The 17,772-nt window shown below is 46.1% G+C and overlaps 1 protein-coding gene across 1 annotated transcript in view; it reads left to right on the top strand.

The window, feature by feature from the left end:
• The first annotated feature begins 831 nt into the window (after positions 1–831).
• LOC111187206 (calmodulin-binding transcription activator 1) overlaps positions 832–17,772 on the top strand; it is a 104,578-nt gene continuing 87,637 nt past the window's right edge. Inside the window, 1 exon segment of the mRNA XM_089901868.1 lies at positions 832–952. Within this exon segment, the coding sequence (XP_089757994.1) occupies positions 908–952 (45 nt within the window). The 5' untranslated portion in view covers positions 832–907.

Below are 17,772 nucleotides of genomic sequence, written 5' to 3'. Positions count from 1 at the left end.
CGGGGGCGGGCAACGACAGGCACATGCGGGCCAGGCACCCGCTCGAGGGGCCGCGGCGGCGCGGGCCGAGGGGGCGGGGCGCCGGTGAGGGGGGAGGGGAAGGGGCGGGACCTGGCGGAGGCGCGCCCCTCCCCCACCGCCCGCAGCGACGCCCGGACCCCAGGGCCGGCCGGCTCTCGAGTGCGGCGCCCGGCCGACGCCAGCCCCGAGGCCCCCCGGCCCCCGCTGCCCCCCGGAAGCGACAGGCCGAGGGATCCCGGAGATTCCGCCGCGTCCTCCACTGCCACCGGGACCCCACGCGCCGGCAGCGGCTTCCCCGGGAACGTCCTTCAGCCCCGGGAGCACGCGGGAAAAGCCCCAGCGCTCCAATGAGCGAGCGCCTTCCTCATGACGGTCACGCTCGGGGGCGGGGCTTCCCTTCGCCGCTCCCGAGTTCCGGGAACCCCCTTTGATTGGTCTGGACGGCCTGGGAAACACTGTAGTAACGCCCAATCAAAACGCCACGTCTCGGCCTCGAGGAAATATTCCGTGTCGGCCCCTTCCTGATTGGGCAGTTCTTTCGTGCTCTGGCCACTGGAAAGCTTTGTTTAGGTCTGGAAGGCGGGCTTTCCTGGGAGTGGGTGGGGAGGGGGCGTTGATTCTTGACCAATCCTTTCATTCCGTTGGGTGGTGACTAGCCAATGGGCCGGATAGGTAGGACGCTCCTCCCGGAGAGTAGTGAGACCCCTGGTGCGGGACGATTGGTGGCGGGAGCGATGAGTGGCAGCCGCGCGGCCCAACGGGCTCAGTGCGTGGGCCGCGGGGCGGGGCCAGGGCGGGTGCGCGGCGGCGGCGGGGTGGCTGGGCCGGCGGCGGCGGCGGCGGTACGAGGCGCGCGCTCGGGGTCCCGGTCGCGAGGAGGAGGAGGATGTGGCGCGCGGAGGGGAAATGGCTGCCGAAAACAAGCCGGAAGGTAAGAGCCGGAGCGTGAGGGGCCGGGGGTGGCGCGGCGGGCGGCGGGACCCGGCCCCGCCGGACATCCCGGGCATCGGCGGCGCCGGGCGGGAGCGCGGGGGCGCGGCGGTGGCGGCGGCGGAGGGCGGGCGCCCCGGGCCGGGGAGGGGGCGGCGGGTGGGGGGGCGGAGCGCGGCCGGGTCCTGAGGTGACACGCGGGGCGGCGGAGCGCGGCGCCGCACACCCCCACCCGGGGGCGGGCTGGGGCCGGAGGGGCGGGGGGCCGGCGGGCGGGGGCCGGGCCCAGCGAGGAGGAGGAGCCGCGGAGGGAGGGCCGGCGCCTCCCCCACCCGGACCGGGCATCCCCGCCGCTCCCGGGCCCGGCGCGGCCCCCGCCCCCCGCGCCGGGCCCGGTGGGGGCCGCGGGGCGGAAAGTTTATCCTCCTCAGGCCCCCTCCGGCCCCGCGCCCCGCTGCCCCGGACCGGTCCCCGTCGGGGCACCGCCGGCGCTCAGCCTCGCCGTCCCTGGTTCTCGGCGGCGGGGCCGGGCAGTCTCTGTCCAGCCTCACCCTGGAGCCCCGTGGGCGCCTCCCAGAGCCGGCGGGGTCCCCGGGCTTCTCCCCACCAGGGGGACCCCCTCCTGCTGAGCGTCCCCGGGCCGAAGGGCCTCGTGTGACCCCTCCCCCTTCCGTTCCTGGGAGGGGGCCTGCGCAGCATCCCCGCCCCCAGCAGTCGCTCCCATCCTACTCTTGCCCTTGCACCCCTAGCAGCCAGGAGGGTGGGGTCTTCGTTTCTGTGGCAAGTGTTGATCTCCATATTCCCTTGCCCTTTACCTTCTGTGACCCTGATCCTCCTTTGGCAGAGGGGTCCGTATCATCCTCTCATCCTCTGTGGAATCTTTTGGGGCCTCTGCACACCATTTATTGACCCTTTTGTCAGGACAAGGGGACTCGGGCTCCCCATGTTCTTCTTCCCTCACCCAGTGGATAGTGGGGCCCTGTGCAGCTCTGAAGTCATTTCTAAATAGGAAAGCACATACTTCTTACAGATTATGCACGCTCTCCGCACACTTTCCTGGGTTAGGGTGAGCTCATTTCCTGAATACCCTTTGAGTTGCCCTCTCTCTCTTTTGGGAGGAACTGGACATTCCACTGCTCCTTTCCCCATCTGTCTCTCTCCCCTGACACGTCTCTCTCCTTGGAGTTTCTCGTCTGGGTGAGGGTGGTTGCCCCATCAGATACAGGGCCGGGGTCCCGGCAGTGACGGCCTGTGTCTGAGGGAAACGGGTCTATTTTTGCTTCCAGTTTACTCTCGCTCTTAGGTCGGGGCAGCATTCATCAGTTGACGCTACCCTCCCCCCCCAGAAAGAGGTTCATGTGCCCTTGGCTTTTGGTGTTCGGATTACTGTCTTCTGTGCAGTGAGAACCAGACTTCATACATCCTACATTCAAGAGACTTTGAACCTTCCCTGGAAATAAACTTCCCATTTCTTTTTTAAGAGAACTCATATCCTCCTTATGGCTTCTGTTTCCCAGTCAGCCATATTTAGTGAGCCTGTTACCTTGACTTTTTCTAATTTTCTTAAATTGTATTCATGTTGGCTGGGTAAGAAGAAGCCATATGCCTTTCCATCCAGAAAAGGGAGTGTAGACACCCATGTCGCCCACATGCCATTCGGGAAGAGGTTGCTAGTGTGCTCCTTGTTGTACTAGAACCTTCCTTGGGCCCTGGTGTTGTCTCTCGTGGGATGCAAACATTTCTTTCAATCTTATAGGTTCCAGGTGAAGGGGGAATTTAGATGCTTTCTGTTTTTTTGCTGCTCTGGTTCCTTTTTGGCAAAAAATGATACTATGCATTTGTTTATATGTATATATGCACATAGGCATGTATTTATATGTGAAATCATATCCTTTACCTATACACAGGAAGTTGGAAGGGTTAGATGACTCTCTGTACATCTTGGGTGTATATGGGGACCTTGACGTGTAAGGACATAGCTATGTATCACTGTTGTTGGTAACTCTTCAGGCTTAGAGGAGTCAGAAGACTCATTGATAAATGGCCAATTCTTAACCGCTCTTTCCTTTGTCATTTGTACTGTACTGAATAAGCAGAATGACATCCTGAATGTCCACCAAGTCCCTGAATACACAAAGTGTAGAGGGCTTGCCCATGTGCACCAAAACTTAGGCATTCTGAATTTAGGGGTGGTCTTCTCTGCTTGGTTCTTCACGGGGTGAAAAGTTCCCATCTTGACTTCTTTACTGCCGTGTAGGAGAGAGAGATTTCATGTATTTTGGGCACAGGATAGGGGCAGGTGAGAAGAATATGTGTTTCTGTGACAGAACTAGGAATGAATGGCCATAAATATGTCACTTTTATTTTGGCCATTTAAATAATTGAGAGAGGTTGTGCACATTAGGAAAAGGTACCTTTGGGAAGGCCTGTGACACTTTGTGGAAGGCTGGGAGGGATGATTCTCCAGGTTTTCTCTGAGCATCACAGTTTGTGTATTTGGCCATTTCCCCTTGGCTCTGGGGCCCCTCCCTCCCCTCCCTCCCATAGCTGGAATGAATGGTTGTTGGGTGCCTCACTCAGCAGCCCAGTCTTACTTTGGGACAGGTCGAGTGTGGAGCCCCGTCCTCCCCGACAAGCTTTGTCAAGACTGCGCTTTTGGACCTTGAAGCGCTTTTCTAGCCAGGAGACTCTCTACCTGGGTTACTGAGTCCGGGGCAAGGTTACCTGGAGGATTGCTCAGCATGAGTCGTTGACTTCACGGCTTTGCCCCTCAGTCAGTATTGAGTTATCCGGTGGGTATCATACCCATTGTCTGAAAGTTGTGCTTTTGACCTCAATTTCCTTTTTTTTTTTTTTTTTTAAAGTTTTTATGCTATTTCTATTCTGCCTGCATCTGTATTCAGTTGATGGAATTGTGTATTTTTAGGGCGTAGTATTAACGACCCTGGGAAAACAAGAGTTGACTATCTGATGTATATGTTGGCATGTTCCCAGTAGAGTCCTCTCTCTTCCAGTGGTGGATCCTCTCCTGCTCTTCCCTGTACCACCGACTGCCTTTTGGAATTTTCCCTGCCCACCAGGGTGCTCCATTCCGTGGGCAGTAGAACGAAAATGGTAAAGGTTAGAGGAACACACCGGAGGTTAGTGTGCAAAGTTAATGTTCCTTTCTTGGAGTTTGATGCAGTTGTGCTTTCTGTGTCACCTGTCCCCGTAGATTATTGGAGATCAGCTTTTTCCTCTTACTTTTCCAGTGCACGGTCAGGTAGACAGGTTCTGTTCTCTTAATGATTTTTCTTTTTTATATCTTTCTGTTAGAGCATCACTCTCCCCTGCCCGCAGGCCCCTCTCCCCTTACCCCCAGCTTTCTGGACAAGGTTGGGTGACCCACGGGACATCTCTTCCCTGGCCTTTTTGAAGACCTGACTTATCCTGCGCCTGGGAAATGTTGGGTTTCTTCATCTCATTGTTCAGTGGATTCAGAATGTTGACGTGTTCGCGGCAACCTGTACTCATGGTCAGGTTGGGTCAGATTTTCCTTTTCCAAACAGTAGGGTTGCTCTTGCCTCCTCTTTGAGACATCTTTATATATCCTGCTTATCCACATTTTTCCATTTCTTTAGTTTTTAGGCTTTCCTCTTAAAATAACCTATTCTTTAGAGTCAGGTGGCATTATTTTAGCTCTCTGTTTATGCTGGGTGTGGCCCCTGTGCCTGGTGGGATTATATTTCTTTCTGGCTGCTTCTCAGTTGGCCCATCTTCTAGCTTAACATTTCTTCCCTTCCTCATTCCTCTGGGCCATTCTTCGTTTCCCATTTCCTGAGTTTTGGGGAAATACATCTTTGTGTGCAGTTGTACTTCTTTCTAATTTCCTTATGGAAAAAGCAACAGAAGGTGATTCTCATGTTCTCTTCCTTTCCCCTCCTAGTTGCGCGCATTGCCTCCTTTGTGCGACCTTTGAATTTGGCCTTTTGGAGAGAAGTTGTTTTTACATCCATGTTCCCATCACTGAGTGCATTCATCCTGGAGACCTTCATTCACTGAGCTTGTATTACGTGCAGGGATCTGTGTGTGCGTGGGGGGGCAGGTTATGTAACTCTGCTTGAGACCATAGGGGTCTTCTTAGCCTTTTAGTGCAAATGACATCGCTGCGTATCTTGTGCTTGTCTTTTTATGTATTCGTGTAAGGAATTCTTTTCTGAACTTGTTTGGATTGTAATCTTACAAAGAGATACTCTAATAGTGTACTATCCCATTGAGCTTTTCCCTGTCCCTGCTGGAGTCGGGGTGGTGGAGAGGGTGGAGGGCAGACTGGGAGAAGCACTCAACAGCCTTCCTTCAGACTGTGTGTGGGGTGTGTGGGGGTGTGGGTGTGTGTGTAGAAAAAAGTAGTCAGTCTTCTTCCTAAATGTCTAGGTATAACTTCTAGGTCATTTAGATATATGTTGATTGGGGCGCTTGTATAACATTTGAACAGCAGCATAGTAGGGATTGTATAGAACGTGAAATCAAATACATCCTTTATAGAAGGAAGTGACAGAACATTTTCTCATGATTAACTGGTAAATTTCATATTATCAGATAGTAAGGACAGTATGCGCTGCTGGTACATTTTCGCTGCCAGGAAGTGTTATATCTAAATTTTACGCCTAATTGTAGTGACCATTCTTAGGCTAGGTATCTGGTATACATATCACTGCTTTTGTTTATTATGTGACTTTTAGTTCTTTACACTTTTTATTGGTACTGTTATTTGTGTCTTTTCTTTATTTTGGTAAATAGCCTTATAGTGTTTTGGGGTGTAGGTTTGGTGTGGCTAATGATGAGAGTAATGATAAAGAATTAACCTGAAATGTACTTTTTCTTTTCCTCCTATGTTAAATCAGATTTCCCCTCTACAATATCTGTAGAAACCAATTTTGCTAGTGTTTCACTCTTAAGAAGAGCTCTTGTTTAAGATTGTTGTAGTATGGGGTTTGCCATTGTCCTTTATCTGTGTGAATATGTGACTGAATATTTTCTGTGGGGACAAGGTGATGTGTGTTTCTGTTGTATTTCCATTATAACAGATCATTTTCTAAAATGTTCTGTACCTTCTAGAATTACTTACCATGATCTTTTTTTTTCTTTTTGATGTTCTAGGTGACTTAAATCCTACCTCCCTTTCTTCCCACAAGGTTTGTTTATTGCCCTTCTCATTGTTATTATAAAAAAAAATTGTAGATTACTGTATTTATAGCCTTTCTGTCATTCAGTAAATAGGGATGCCCACCATTCTTTTTGTCCTGTAGTAAGAGGCAGTGTTATTTCTTGTAGGGAGATGGAATGGGATTTAAGCCACAAGGTAAGGGGTGATGGTAGTATTTGTAACTGGATAGCATCCTCGGTGAAACACTGTGTCCTTTTGGCGCCTGGGCCTCCCCGTGTAGAATTTTGGAAATTTTTGTTTTTGCTGCATTTAGCCAACTTCTTTCTGTTTCTTTGGCTTGATAACGATACACTTCTTTGGGCAGAGGCAGCAAGTATACTACTGATACTTCATTTGGGGCCTTCATTCACGAGGTAGTGTGGGGTCTTCTAATATCACGCTGCCTGTCTTAGTACCATCTCTGGTCTTTGGTGTCTTTGAGGATGAGGGCAGGAAGTGTTCTGGCTCCGCTTCTGTGTCCATAGAACATGAGTTAGGATGCACGGTCATTCACCCCCTATTCCAGATTATAGTGTGTAATCTGTCTTTCTTTTCTTTTTATTTATTTTTTGAATACCTAATCAGGTTCAGGATATAGTTGATCAGACGCTATTAGATCCCTGTATCTTGTGCCATCCATGGATGTCGTGGCCATCAGTCCTGCGATTAAGATGTGTTACCATTCTGTCATTGGGACTTGTAAACACATAGATGGTCTTCCATCCTGTGATATTTGTCATGTATTTGTAAGGAGAGTGTTTCTTTGTATATATTGACAAGGACAGCCATCCTTGAATTTTTTATATGGTGGGACGCAGTAAAGGGTGTTTTTTTTTCTCCCCATCAGTATGCTAGCTGTGTATTTCTGAGGTTCTCTTGCATCTTTCTGCTTTGAACGCCATTGCTTGTAGAAGGTCATGGGCCTCCTCGTGTAAAGATTGGTAATGCTTCCTGAGCATTTTTTAGTTCATTACCCTGGACTAAAAAAGAAATATTATGTACCCCACTGCAAAGAGAGGCCAAGTGTCAGCCACATTACTTCCCTTTTCACTTTTTTTTAAGAGGGTTGTTCATTTACTTTCAGATAATTGACATACCGTAAGCTGGAATGACCAGAGATATTTTTGAAATGGTTCTTCTTCTACATTCATCCCAGTGTTTTGCTCATTCTTGGTAGAATTGCATGTTCTCTTCCACATGAGTCCCTCATTTGGAAAAGTGCAGTCCCATTTTATTTCTCTTTTTCAGATTTAGCCAGGCCCTTCAAGACATGTAATGAACGTATCCCTTTCTGAGCCTGTTAGGAGAGGGTATCGGCAGGGGAGGAAGACGTGCTGGTTGGGGCTGGACCCCTCACTCGGCTCTCTGCAGTATGGCTTTGTACTTACAGGTGCCTGATGTGACGTGCCTTCAAGTAAATGTTTGGGGCTGAGTTCTGAACAGTTTTAAACACGTCACCACCTGGACACTGATTAAGTGGCATTAATCTCACCCGTGATCTCACTTCCTAATGTCACCCAAAATACAACCCCCCCCACCCCCACCGCCCAAATCTAAAAACAGCACTCATAACAAAATCCCCAAAAAGGAAACCATGAAGGCCGGCTCTGACCCCGCCTCCTCTGCGGCTCAGCTGCTAGCTTCGGACATGTTGTCAGTCGCTCCTTTTTGCATAGACAGCCTTCAGTGGGGTTGGCAGGTGACACAGAGCATTCAGTCATTTAACAGACCGTGCCAGTCTCTCCTATCTTTCCTTAGCAGTTACCACAAGGTAAGATCATGTATTTAGTCACTTAAAAACACTTGCCAAGTGGATTTTTCCTCCTTTATTTCCACCTAACCTTTAGAGTGAATACTGGAATTTGTCTTCTCATGGTAATAGTGAGTTACTGTGTCCCTACTTTTGTGTCCAACATCTATGAGAAAATGGGGCACTAACTCTCTGAAACGGCAGTCCGACTCACCAGGACTCGGACCTTCTCTCTGTGGCCTGCACATCATTGCGGAGATGACTTATAACTTTCAGCTAAATCTAGTGTCTGTAACAAGTGATAAACCAGATATTTAAGTCTATTTAATATTTTTCACAGCATACGTTTAACAGTATGTATCTGTGTTATATTAGAATGATATGCAGATACAGCCAGAGGTACTCCTGCAACTAAAAAAAAAGAAAGAGAGAAAGAAAACAAAGGCTTTTTTCTACTTTGAAAAACAGGTACTATCTTTTTTTCCTTCATCAGGGTTGATTTAGATTGCCAGAAAGCATTTCTGAGGGTACAGCAATACAATCGAGTTAGTCTTTTTAAAACTTAGATTTGGTTTTTAATTCTTAGCTGAAAAGTTATTTTTATTTATTTATTTATTTATTTTTGCGGCATGTGGGCCTCTCACTGTTGCGGCCTCTCCCGTTGCGGAGCACAGGCTCCAGACGCGCAGGCTCAGCGGCCATGGCTCACGGGCCCAGCTGCTCCGCGGCACGTGGGATCTTCCCGGACTGGGGCACGAACCCGTGTCCCCTGCATCAGCAGGCGGACTGTCAACCACTGCACCACCAGGGAAGTCCCCTGAAAAGTTATTCTTGAGGAGGTATGTGCCCCACTGGTTTTCTGGGGCACATGGATATCAAACCATTTGGAAGCAATAAAAAGAAATTGGTACAAAGTGGGAAGTTACCAAAGAGAAGGAAAAGATGCGATAGTGAAGAAATTACCCATTTATTTTTAAAAAATAATCTCAAAATGATGACTGTGATTGTAAATTCAGAAATCCTAAGGAAAAAAATGGAACGTTGGTATGGTTACCATGCTGAAATCGGCAAATATACTTATTGTATGAAGAACACTCCCCAAAATGGGGATGCTTAGAAGATAAAGAAGTTGATGGGATTGGTTATTTTAAAATGTTAAGTGTTTTTTCTCTTTTAAAAAGTAATTGAAATAAAGTAACCCTTAGTGAAGAGAATGTAAACTTTAATGGAAGTTCAGCAGAATGAAACATTTAAAAAGTGAAATTTGAAGATAAGGATTTTTTATTGTGAATCCACAAGGGGGTAGTGATGTTCTATCAAAGATACTTGTGGTGGAAATGTGAGATGATCTCTTTTAACATTTTAGATTTTCAGATAAAACCGGTATGTTTGCATTTTAACTTAATAAGATCTTTTTAAAATGTTTATTGGCAGAATTGTTTACTGCTTACATTAAAAAAAAAAATCCATTTTGGGTGAATGGCTATTTTAAGCCATGTGAGTGGTAAAGAAGAGAAAATGTCCCCGTAGTTTTGTGCTCTGGAGAGGTGATCGAGGCTCTGAGGGTCACTTATTTTCTAAGACTGTAATAATCTTAAATTTCCTGGGAAACATTAGGAATCTAGGAATCAGTTACTTAAGTGTCCTGAATAATAGGATTTTAGTAAATTGTGTCTAAACTTCATAGAAGTTTGTAATACTAGTTGTATTTTTTTTTTTTAGTAGTTGTATTTTAAGTTCTGTCAAGAGATGAAAAATGTGAACAGTCCACATACTAGCTATTCTTAATAGTTCTAAGTAAATCAGTTTTTTTTTTTTGCAATACGCGGGCCTCTCACTGTTGTGTCCTCTCCCGTTGCGGAGCACAGGCTCCGGACGCGCAGGCTCAGCGGCCATGGCTCATGGGCCCGGCCGCTCCGCGGCATGTGGGATCTTCCTGGACCGGGGCATGAACCTGTGTCCCCTGCACTGGCAGGCGGACTCTTAACCACTGCGCCACCAGGGAAGCCCCTAAATCAAATTTTTATAATCTCTTTTTTTATTAGTTTATATTACATCATTAGATAAAAGCATTTTTTTCCCCTGTTACATAAAAATTCCAGTAGCTTGCCTGAGGTCACTGAGTCCCACCCTGTATATTCAGAATTGTTTAAAAATTAGGCATGGGGCTTCCTTGGTGGCGCAGTGGTTTAGAGTCCGCCTGCCGATGCAGGGGACATGAGTTCGTGCCCCGGTCCGGGAAGATCCCACATGCCGTGGAGCCTGCGTGTCCGGAGCCTGTGCTCCGCAACGGGAGAGGCCACAACAGTGAGAGGCCCGCGTACCGCAAAAAAAAATTAGGCATGGTTTGGCAATGCCAGATAGGTTTTAGTGAAGAACTAAAACTATGTTGTGTGCTCTTTTTTGAATGTGATGGCACACGGAGGGAGGAAGATTTAAGATGCGAGTGAGACTTTGTTCTTATTTAGAGACATAGCTAACCATACTTTAAAAAAAATAGTACTTTTAACAATGATATGAAATATTTCCATGGTTTAGAAGTTATGATTGTTCATGGCATGTGCACTGTGTATTTTTCATATTTGGCCTAGGGAAAAGGTTGTTAATGTGGTTCTTTCTCTCTCTCTCTCTCCTCTCTTTTTTCCCCTCCCTTGTTTTGAGCAAGGGCTTTTTCTATCTTATATCCTTTATTAAATGACTAGTGGCTTAACATCCCCAAAGATGCACTGTTTCTTCACAGACTACCCTGAGCTCTGCTGGGAGCTGAACTATGACGTCAGCGTTTTCATTCATGAGTTTGGTTCTTCCAAATCTCTTCTCTTGTTCTGTGTTCCCAAGCTGAGCTCTGGCACATGGACAAATCAGTTTACCATCAGCCCATAAATCAGCGATAAAAGGTAAAACAAAAGATAAGATACTGGAGTTGTTTCAACAGAGCTGGAGTTGCTCATGCTGATTTGCATCAGTGTAGCTTGGACAAGGTTTCTGGCGAAACAGATTGAATCCTAAAAACAGTCAGTTTAATTATCTCATGATTTTGTGGATTGAGCTGTGTTGTGAACATATTGACACTACATTTTTGTTCTCCCATGAAGTTCAGGGTGCTGTGCTGTAGCTCCTTTGTTATAAAGTAGCATTTCTGTTGTAATTTGGCTAAATCAGAGGATTCTACTTTATTTCAGAGAGGTTAGGCCTGCAGATTAAATTATATTCTATGCAAATTACTTTTGGAATACATTTGGATTTTTTTTGAGGGGGGAGGGATTCTCTTCCTCTTGAAATATTTTAAATAACTATTGTTTGATACTTAGAGTTTCAGTATGTTGTGGTTATAATTATGTAACTGGCATGGCAGCTCTTGTGTCGGAGTTGGGTTTTATCTTCCTAGATCACATACTCCTGTAGCTGTTGACTCTAGCTTCTCCTCCAGGGAGGTCACTGCTTGTAATTTAGTGCTGCGTGAGAGCAGTTCTTGAAGAAATCTTGTTTGGAGTTTGCCTCTGCAGGGCCGTGTTGGAGGCTGAGCCTCTGGCGTCTGGCATCTTTCGGGCCTCCTGTAGTTGATGAATGGTGAGCTATAAAAAAAAGTTCATTTTCTCTGGTTTCTTGGGGGTTTGTTGACTTTCCAGTTATTTAATTGCCAAGAAACATCTAGAAGTAAAATGTGTTATATTTAAAAATCATTTTGGCTCAGTTACAATTTATGGTTAGAGATGATTCGAATTGCAACCATTTTGATTGATACCCAGTGTTACTCCTGAGATGACTTTTTAAACCTCCTGACAACTCAGAGATATTGTCTTCTCCCAGCCTTAAATGAAATGAGAGCTTGGTGTTCCTTTAGGTTGAGCCAAGTTTTCTGGTGGGGAACAGAGATTTGTGGTCTGTTATTTAGCTTTCTCCTTTAAGTAGATGCTCTGAGAAAAAAAATGAGAGCAAGTAGACATGCATAAGCATTTGAAGCTGACTTAAATGACATTTATTATTTTCTCTAAGAACTAAATCATTTTAAAATTATTTAAACACAATCTCCAGGAAGGAATCTAATTGTAAATACTGTTGAAGAAAGGAATATTTAATGGTAGAGGGTTTCCGTAAACACGCAGTCATTTTCAAAACGGTGTTCTACTGTGTGCTGCTGTAGGATTTATGAAAAGTTACGGGTTTTGGTATCAGATTTCAAAATGTTGGGCAGCCTAGCTGTAGGGCCAGCAATATCATTTTTGTCTTACCCTGAACCAAACAGTGCTAGATGAGTCTTCTGGCCGCAAAGGCTTAGGTTTCCTGTATGGCTTTGAGAACAAGTCCACTGTGGTTCCCAGCGCGTACTCTTCTCTTTCAGTAGCCAGGAACACTGGCGAACAGGAGCAAGGACCCCAGCTAGAGGTGTATTTGCTGTGCTTGCTGCCACTTCTGTAGGCTGGGTGCTAGAATCCTCTCTCCCTGGCCTCTGCAGCCTTCTCTTCCTTACCAGATCCTACTTCGTCACTCTTGATTCTGGCTCAGCATCTCATCTTGCTTTTCCTAGGCTTCTGCTCTCGTATAATGAGTTAGTCGGTCATACTTTTAAGGGGATTCACGTGTTGGGTAGAGGGTAGTCCTAGTGACAGCCTCTAAAGTTCCTTCCCAATCTGACTTATGATGTTAAGAAAATGAAGTTGCATGTGTGGGATTTCGCTTCATGGCTTGCTGTGCTGGTGTGCAGCCGTCTTATTCTGTGTAACTCTCTTTTCCTTTTGAGGTACTTGCTCCAGGTCAGGCCGTCTGTGTACGAGGAATTTGAACTATAGTCACCGAGGTGCCTCCTTTCTGGTATACGGAGAGGGCTTAATTTTTTAGGTCTAACACGTTGCGAGTTAAAAATTGCAAAAGAAATTGTTAAAGTTGCTAAAGATGCACAGCACAAAAATGTTCATTCTGCTTAGTTATTCCCTATGACACATTTCAGGTCTTTAATATGGATGAGAGTTTATAGTGTTGGAAAAACAGACTTAAATAATACACGATTACAGATGCAAAAGTGTCTGCTAACCTCAGACATTTTATGTTTAAGGTAGTATTATTTATATTCATTTAACTTCATTTCCTGGAGTTGATTAGTATAACTGTTATTAGGATGTATCGATTGCTAGACTCTTCCTACTAAGAAACTCTTGTGGATTGGGGAGTTCCGGTGAGTCCACTGTAATTGGTCATATAGCATCTTCACTTGTGCATACTCCCTGGGCTGCTCCAGGCCTGGCGTTTGGAGATACCTTGAATATAATTTAGTTTTTGAAAGTTTCTTTCATATTTAAAGATACTGAGGGTCAAGTTAAAGTTCCCGGTGTTCTTGGCAACATTCTCTGCCTTATCCTTTCTGTCTCTGCCATTATGAAATGTGCTGGCTGAATCATTTGCTTTGACAAAGCTTCTGATGGAGGTCTCTTCCTCATTTAATTTTATCGGTAACAGGCTGTTGTGCTTACAAAGAGAACTATAACAAGCGGAAGGTGGCGAGTGGGTACTCAGCATTTTTGAAGTACTTGTTTTTCTTCCTAGGGGTCCTCTAGAAATTGATCATGGATTACTTGACCAAGTTCAAGGCCCAGAGGTTTATTCCAGGCACTCTGGGAGGCAAGGACCATCAGTCTTTTTCCACTGAATCTGATTATTCTACAGATGACCCATTGCTGCCCGTATGGGTGTCTTCTGATGCAAATCAGGTGATAGTGGCAGCCTTTCTAACTGGGCTGGATCTCCTTGACAGCCGGTGTGTGTCCTCTGCCGGTATTTTTAGGCTCCAGCTTCCGTGGCCGGGGCTGGAGGAGCCGAGGATGGACTTAGCCGCCCTGGGGCTGCTCCAGGTGGCTGCGGGTGTTCTCTGCCGTCTCCCCTCCAGCGCCTTGAGGACCACCTTGTCGCTTGATGACAGAGCATAGACGGAAATCCCTGTTTAATACAAAAGAATGAGAAAGTCGTGGTTTTCAGAGCGCTTTTAAAGATAAACAGTGGTGAGCGGTGATGGTGCACAACGGCGTGAATGTACTTAATGCCACTGAATTGTACACTCAGAAAGGGTTAAAGTGGTACATTTTAGGTTATGTGTATTTTTCCACAATTAAAAAAATAACCCCAAATGGATTTAAAACCCAATGAGAAAAGCAGCTATAAGGAGCTAAAAGTAAATGTGTGGCAATGTTTTCATTACACTAAGTTGGCAGGTTGTGCCTTAAATAAAGCATCAAAATCCCTTGCTCCCCCCCCGCTGATCCCTGCATGCGCGCGCGCGCACACACACACACATACACACACACACTAAACGAACATCAGATGGCTTTGAGGTTCATTTATATAGAAAGTGGACACTAGGACACTTGATGTCAGGGAGCGGAAGCTGGCCCTCCTTTAGTTGGAGCTGTTTTTCTTGCAGGGAACACAAGCCACTTAGGTTAAGTGAAGGTGGTTTTTGTATAAGGAGAGCAGAGGCCAACTGGACAGTCTGGGAACTGCACCCGGAGAGCCTGGAGTGGCCTTTTCCTCTGGAGCCCCTGGGGCTGAGCGGGGGTCATGGCTCTGCCGGCCCCCCTCTCTGCTGCTCCCCGTTTCTCCTTGCACACAGGGCTTCTCACTCGCACGCAGGCTTCTTGCCTCACCGTAGTTTGCACGCAGTGGGCAGGGGTCCCGGTCATGGCTTCTGTGCATCCTGACTCTGGTTCCAGGGCTCACTGTCATCTGACTCCAGTCTCTATGGCGTGTGTTTAAAATACTCCAGACTGAGGTTTGGACTGACTCCTCTCAGCCACTTGCTTTGTTCCAAGGCTGGGTGTTCACCCCGGTCCGGTGCACGCTGAGAGAGGGCTGGTTAGGGTTGCTGGGCTGCTGATCACTTAGAGGGGCTTAAGGTGAAGGATTGTGGGAGAAGGGGACTGTAGCAGGGGGTCCTGATGCCTTGACCTCTGTCTCCATCAGACAGTGTAAAAGAAAGAATATTGACTCCAAAATGGATTTCTCATGTCCACTCGCTATAGCGAGTAAACTTTTTGCAGAGAAAATGTTCCCTGTGGCTACAGCTATGAGGCGGAGCATCCTCAGCCAGCCAGCCCACTTGTGTGTGGAGCAAGTCAGCAGTGGGTGTAGCAGCTGTCCCAGGGCTCGTGCTTGGAGTGGTGGTGAAGCAGCCGGGACACGTGGGAACCTGGTGGCCTGGCAGCCATTGCCCTGGTGGTTCTCAGGGAGAACCAGGCAGTTTGAGGGATGCCAGTGTCTTCTGAGGTGTCCCACGGTTGAGATGCTTGGGTGGGCTCCCTTGCCTTTCCCCTTCTTGTGGACCACTAAACCTGGGCGGTTGGAGACACTGCCTCTGAAGAGAGAGTCTGGAGGGAGGAAACGGAACAGCCTCTGTCTTAAGCACAGGTGGCTACCTGTATGCATACTTGTTTGGCTTTTCCTTCGTATCCTTCCTGCGTCTAATCTCAGGTTTTTCTTGATTTCTCATGGTAGAAGGAGGAAGTAAAGTTATAGTAAACAGTAGAAGGCTGAAAGCAGTGGTTTGGAGGTCTATGTAAAAGGGCTAGTAGCCAGCACACCAATGAAGTCTGGATATACAGCTGCTTAGTAACGGATGTTTCATAGTGATGACCTTGAGCGTATTCACAGAAGCAATGCTAAGTATGCTCTGCTTAGCAAAAGAGGAACGTATATAATGTTTTAAAGATACATAAAGGGATTTGATTCCTTTTTAGTAACAGCTTTATTGAGGTATAATTCATATAACATAAAATTCACCCTTTTAAAATATACAGTTAAGTGGTGTTTAGTATATGTACACAGTTGTGTAACTATCACCACTGTCTAATTCTAGAACATCTTCATCACTCCAGAAAGGAACCTCTGCCCGTGAGTGGCACTCTCCTTTCCTCCCTCTCCTCTGCTCTAGGCAATCAGAAATCCACTCTCTGTCTTTATGGATTTGCCAATTCTGGACATTTCATATAGATGGAATCCTACAGTATGTGGCCTTTTGTGACTGGCTTCTTTCCCTTAGCATAATGTTTTCATCCACGTTATACTATATATCAGAACTTCATTTCTTTATGGTGGAATACTACTCTATTATATAGATATACCACATTTTATTTATCTGTCCACCAGTTGATGGACATTTGAGTTATTTCCACTTTTTGGCTACTATGAATAATGCTGCTATGAACATTTGTGTACATGTTTTTGCATGGACACGTGTTTTCACTTCTCTCCGGTGTACACCCAGGAGTGGAATTGCTAGGTCATATGGTAACTCTGTGATTAACTTTTGAGGAACTGCCTGACTGCTTTCTAAAGTGGCTGCATCATATTACATTCCCGCCAGTGATGTTTGAAGGTTCCAATTTCTCCACATCCTTGCTGGCACTTGTTGTTATCTGTCTTTTTTTTTTTTTTTTTTTTGCGGTACACGGGCCTCTCACTGTTGTGGCCTCTCCCGTTGCGGAGCACAGGCTCCGGACGGGCAGGCTCAGCGGCCATGGCTCACGGGCCCAGCCGCTCCGCGGCATGTGGGATCTTCCCGGACCAGGGCACGAACCCGCGTCCCCTGCATCGGCAGGCAGACTCTCAACCACTGCGCCACCAGGGAAGCCCTGTTATCTGTCTTTTTGATTACAGCCATTCTAGTGGATGTGAAGTGGTATCTTATTGTGGTTTTGATTTGCATTTTCTAAAGGCTAATGATGTTGAGCATCTCTTCTTGTGCTTATTGGCCATTTGTGTGTCTCCTTTGAAGGAATGTGTATTCAAGGCCTTGGCCCATTTTTGAATCGAGTTGTTTGGTTTTTTGCTTTTGAGTTGTAGGCATTTTTGATATATTCTGGATATCAATCCCTTATCAGATGTGTGATTTGCACATATTTTCTCCCATTCTGTGGATTGTCTTTTCACTTTCTTGCTGGTTTCCTTTGAAGCACAAAAGTTTTAAATTTTGATTGAGTTCAGTTTATCTGTTTTTTCTTCTGTTGCTTATGCTTTTGCTGTCATAATTAAGAAACCATTGCCTAATCCAAGGTCATGAAGATTTACACCTATGTTTTCTTGTCAGAGTTTAATAGTTTTAGCTTTTACATTTAGGCCTCTGATTCATTTTGGGTTTTTGTATGTTGTGAGGTAGGTAGGCTTCCAGCTTCATCCTTTTTTGCATGTGGATATCCAGTTGTCCCAGTACCATTTGTTGAAAAGACCATTCTTTTCCCATTGAAGTATCTTGGCACCCTAGCCAAAAATCAGTTGGCCATAAGTGTGTGGGCTTGGTTTTGGAGTCTCAGTTCTAATCCATTGATCTGTATGTCTATCCTTATGCCAGTACCACACTGTCTTGATTACTGTAGCTTTGTAGTTAAGTTTTGAAATTGGGAAGTGTCTGTCCCCCAACCGTTCTTCTTTTTCAAGATTGTTCTGAATATTCTGGGTTCCTTGATTTTCCATATGAATATCCAGATCAGCTTGTCAATTTCTACAAAAAAGGCTGTTTTGATATTGATAGGGATTATATATTAAATGGGTGGATCCATCTGGGGAGTTTAAATCCTTTTTATGGATCTGCTGGAACTAGTCCTGCCTAACTCAAGCCCCCAAGCATCTTGCCTTAAAAAAAAATTGTTGTTTAAACTTATTAATATAGTAGGCTGTGTTGTTGAAAAACCTAATTCCCTATGAGGCTGGAATTGGACTTTTCAGGTTCCAAGGCAGCAAATAGTTACTCATATAGCCTGTATAGGTCGGCTTCTTGTGGTGTGTGTTCTTTTGATGTGAAAGTTTGCTGATGCCTTGCGTGTTTAGAAAAAATGTGGTATTCTGGTTAACACTCATTCTGATTAATAGAGAATTAACAGATTCCACTCATGAATATTTAATT

The sequence above is a fragment of the Delphinapterus leucas genome, chromosome 1 (genome assembly GCF_059928025.1).
Source record: "Delphinapterus leucas isolate spDelLeu-1000000601 "Yukka" chromosome 1, BTC_Dleu_Yukka2, whole genome shotgun sequence".
Lineage (NCBI taxonomy): Eukaryota > Metazoa > Chordata > Mammalia > Artiodactyla > Monodontidae > Delphinapterus > Delphinapterus leucas.
Note: the sequence above shows the minus strand (reverse complement) of the source record. Positions and strands in the feature narration are given on the sequence as shown.